Source organism: Bradysia coprophila, unplaced genomic scaffold (assembly GCF_014529535.1).
Source record: "Bradysia coprophila strain Holo2 unplaced genomic scaffold, BU_Bcop_v1 contig_350, whole genome shotgun sequence".
In the NCBI taxonomy this organism is placed as follows: Eukaryota; Metazoa; Arthropoda; class Insecta; order Diptera; family Sciaridae; genus Bradysia; species Bradysia coprophila.
The window spans coordinates 1,554,041-1,556,777 of NW_023503608.1; the positions used below are offsets into that span (position 1 = coordinate 1,554,041).

At 36.5% G+C, this 2,737-nt stretch overlaps 1 protein-coding gene across 1 annotated transcript; it reads right to left on the reverse strand.

Annotated features, from left to right (window-relative positions):
* Positions 1–1,729, reverse strand: LOC119080032 (synaptic vesicle glycoprotein 2B-like). Its single transcript, XM_037188219.1, has 4 exons — positions 1,309–1,729; positions 1,173–1,255; positions 242–1,100; positions 1–184 (listed from the first exon to the last, which is right to left on the reverse strand). Exons 1-4 carry the CDS (start codon positions 1,689–1,691, stop codon positions 1–3), a joined length of 1,509 nt encoding a protein of 502 aa, XP_037044114.1. The 5' UTR covers positions 1,692–1,729.
* Positions 1,730–2,737: the final 1,008 nt, after the last annotated feature.

Here is a 2,737-nt window from a genome sequence, read left to right on the forward strand (position 1 = left end):
TTATTTTATGTTTCTTTTCGAAATATTCGGAATTGTAAAGGCAAGACAGCCGCTCGATATCAAAAGAATTGTAGGCATCACAAATGTGTAGTCACAATAGTTGTCAAGCATTGTTCCAATTAAGTTCGCTCCAATAACACTTCCGATTCGACCAGACATTAAAGACAAGCACAATGCCATGGCTCTGATAAAGTTAAGTTGATCAACATTAAGTAAATAAAATACGCAGTACAAAATATACCTTAATTTCGTTGGAAAGAGTTCAACCGTCGATGCGTTCAATACTGGTATTGCCACGCCAACGGCCAATAGAAAGATATACAAATAGCTCGAAACCATAGGCTGATTTACAAAGATCAATGAAAATCCACTAACTCCACAGGTGAATAGTAGTGTCGTTATTATGATGAGCTTTCCAATACGATTTATAATCAGCGATAAAAACAGGCCTCCAAAACAGTAGATCGAATTTAAAATGAAAATATTTTGATAGGCAGTACTGTCCAGTTTTGTCACGCACAACTCGGCATTTTCGTTTGGTATAATTTTTGTGTCGTTCAATATATGACATACAGTAGACGATACATGTGATGCATCATTCTCCCAAATAGCGATCCTATTTGTAATTTCTGGGAAAAACGTCCAGAATCCATTGCTTGAATTGAAGATGCAGAATTGTATGATACATACGGTCAGTGTATTTTTTAGATGGGGATGCTTGAACAGTGGAGCCGTCTGTGTCCACATAAAATGAAACAAATTTTTTTGCTTCACTTTTTCATCTTCGAACTCTTCGTCCTTAGCCAGTGATGTTACATCGAAAGATTCAGCTGGCTTTCCTGTGTTGCAGGAGTAGACGTTCTGCAAAATTTTGAGTGTTTCTTGTTCATTGCCCTGGGAGAATGTAAATTTTGGTGATTCGGGCATACATAGCATAACACATCCGCATAAGACACTTGGAATGGCACAGACAATCATAAATAACCTCCACGGCTTGAAAACTAAGTCGATTGGTTCAATATAAAATGTCCAGTCCTGATTTATAATAAACGAAGCAAAAATTGGATTGTAATAGCAGAAAAGTCCATACGTAAATGAGCCTAAGGGAGAAAAATATTCCAACAAGAATTGGAAGTTGTGACAACATTTCGCTTTATTTCCAATAAACTTACCTAACAACATAACTTTCGATCTATATTTGAGGCAGTGAAATTCCCCCAGGTACGCATATGTCGTTGCGGAAGGCCCTGAAATACTTAATTTTTTCAATAATAAGATATTCCAACCACCCCACAAAATCAAACTCACAAAAATCCATTCAGAAATCTCAGCACAACCAACAAACAATACGATTGGGTGAATGTTGATATGACGGTCGTAAAGAAGGCGATAAATAGTGACGTAACGATAATTTTCTTCCTTCCACGAGTATCGGCAAGAAATCCCCAAAGATGTGACGACACAATAATACCAACGAATCCGATTGCACTTAGTAATCCTTTGTCCTGATTCGTCATTTGTAAGTCGCACTGTGCAACCGGTAACATAAGGTTGATGGGAACAGTTTCCAGCAAAACAGCGGCTAGTATCGCACCCGACAGAATAATCAGAATCCAATTGAATTTACCGTATCCAGTTCTTTCCAAAGCATCTTCCAATGATACATTTGATGAACTTTTCGCTTGCACCATTGTCACGCAAGTACTTATTTCAGCTGAATGATCTCCTCAAATGTAAGACTTGAATCTCAATATTTATCTTAAATAGATTTACAATTATCGAATTTTATCCAATTACAGGTGTACATAACGTTGGCATTCGGAATGAAAAAGGTAATTCTTAAGAGGCTCCGAGCGTTCAGTTTAGACACACTATCAAAAAGAGAAGAAAAATGGGCCATATTTAGGTACATAAATCTGCCAGACCCAGACATGAACACATAAACTCACGTCACGTATACTTAATCCACCTTAATTATCACGAATTTGGTTAAATTTAGTAAATTACTTGATTTCGATAATGATTTTTACGTGTTACGGCATGTTTCATTTTCATTTACATTGCCTAGTCACGTAAAGCATTGTACTTGCGAGGTTCCAAGTTGTTATTTGACAAGTGGGGAATACAGTCCTCCCCTTCGGGTCGGGCTGTAACACCCCACTTATAAAATACACAACTTGGAACCTCGGAAGTAATATACTATTCACATCTAATTTACTTCCGCAAGGCAAAGCAAAATTTCACGATAGGTACACTTTCTGTTAATTCAACAACAGTGACGCGCAAGCAGCTATATTTAATCGAATCATTACACTATTTATAATCAAAATTTGGTCTCACTACTTCGAAATTAGGTTTTATTTTGATGAAATTAATTGAGAACACAATTTTTCTATCACGACGGAAATTTTGTTTGCACAATATTTGTATGGTGGCCGACTGTTCGAATTTCTATTGTCATTAAGGATCCCACAATAATGATATTAAGAATAATCACAAGCGTTTCATTCGAATGAAACGAGATGGCGACATAGTATTTTGTTTGTATCAAAACTGAAGACTCGGAACCTCTTAATACACTCGAGACATTAAAAACATGTTTTAAAGCAACGACAAGAAATACCTGAAACTGAAATTATCAATCCAGTTTCTATGACGAAAATTTCGTACCTGTCAAATGAAGAAATGAAGTTACAAGCTTTCCTGTCGTAAATCGCAATCGATGTAACTGCCAATG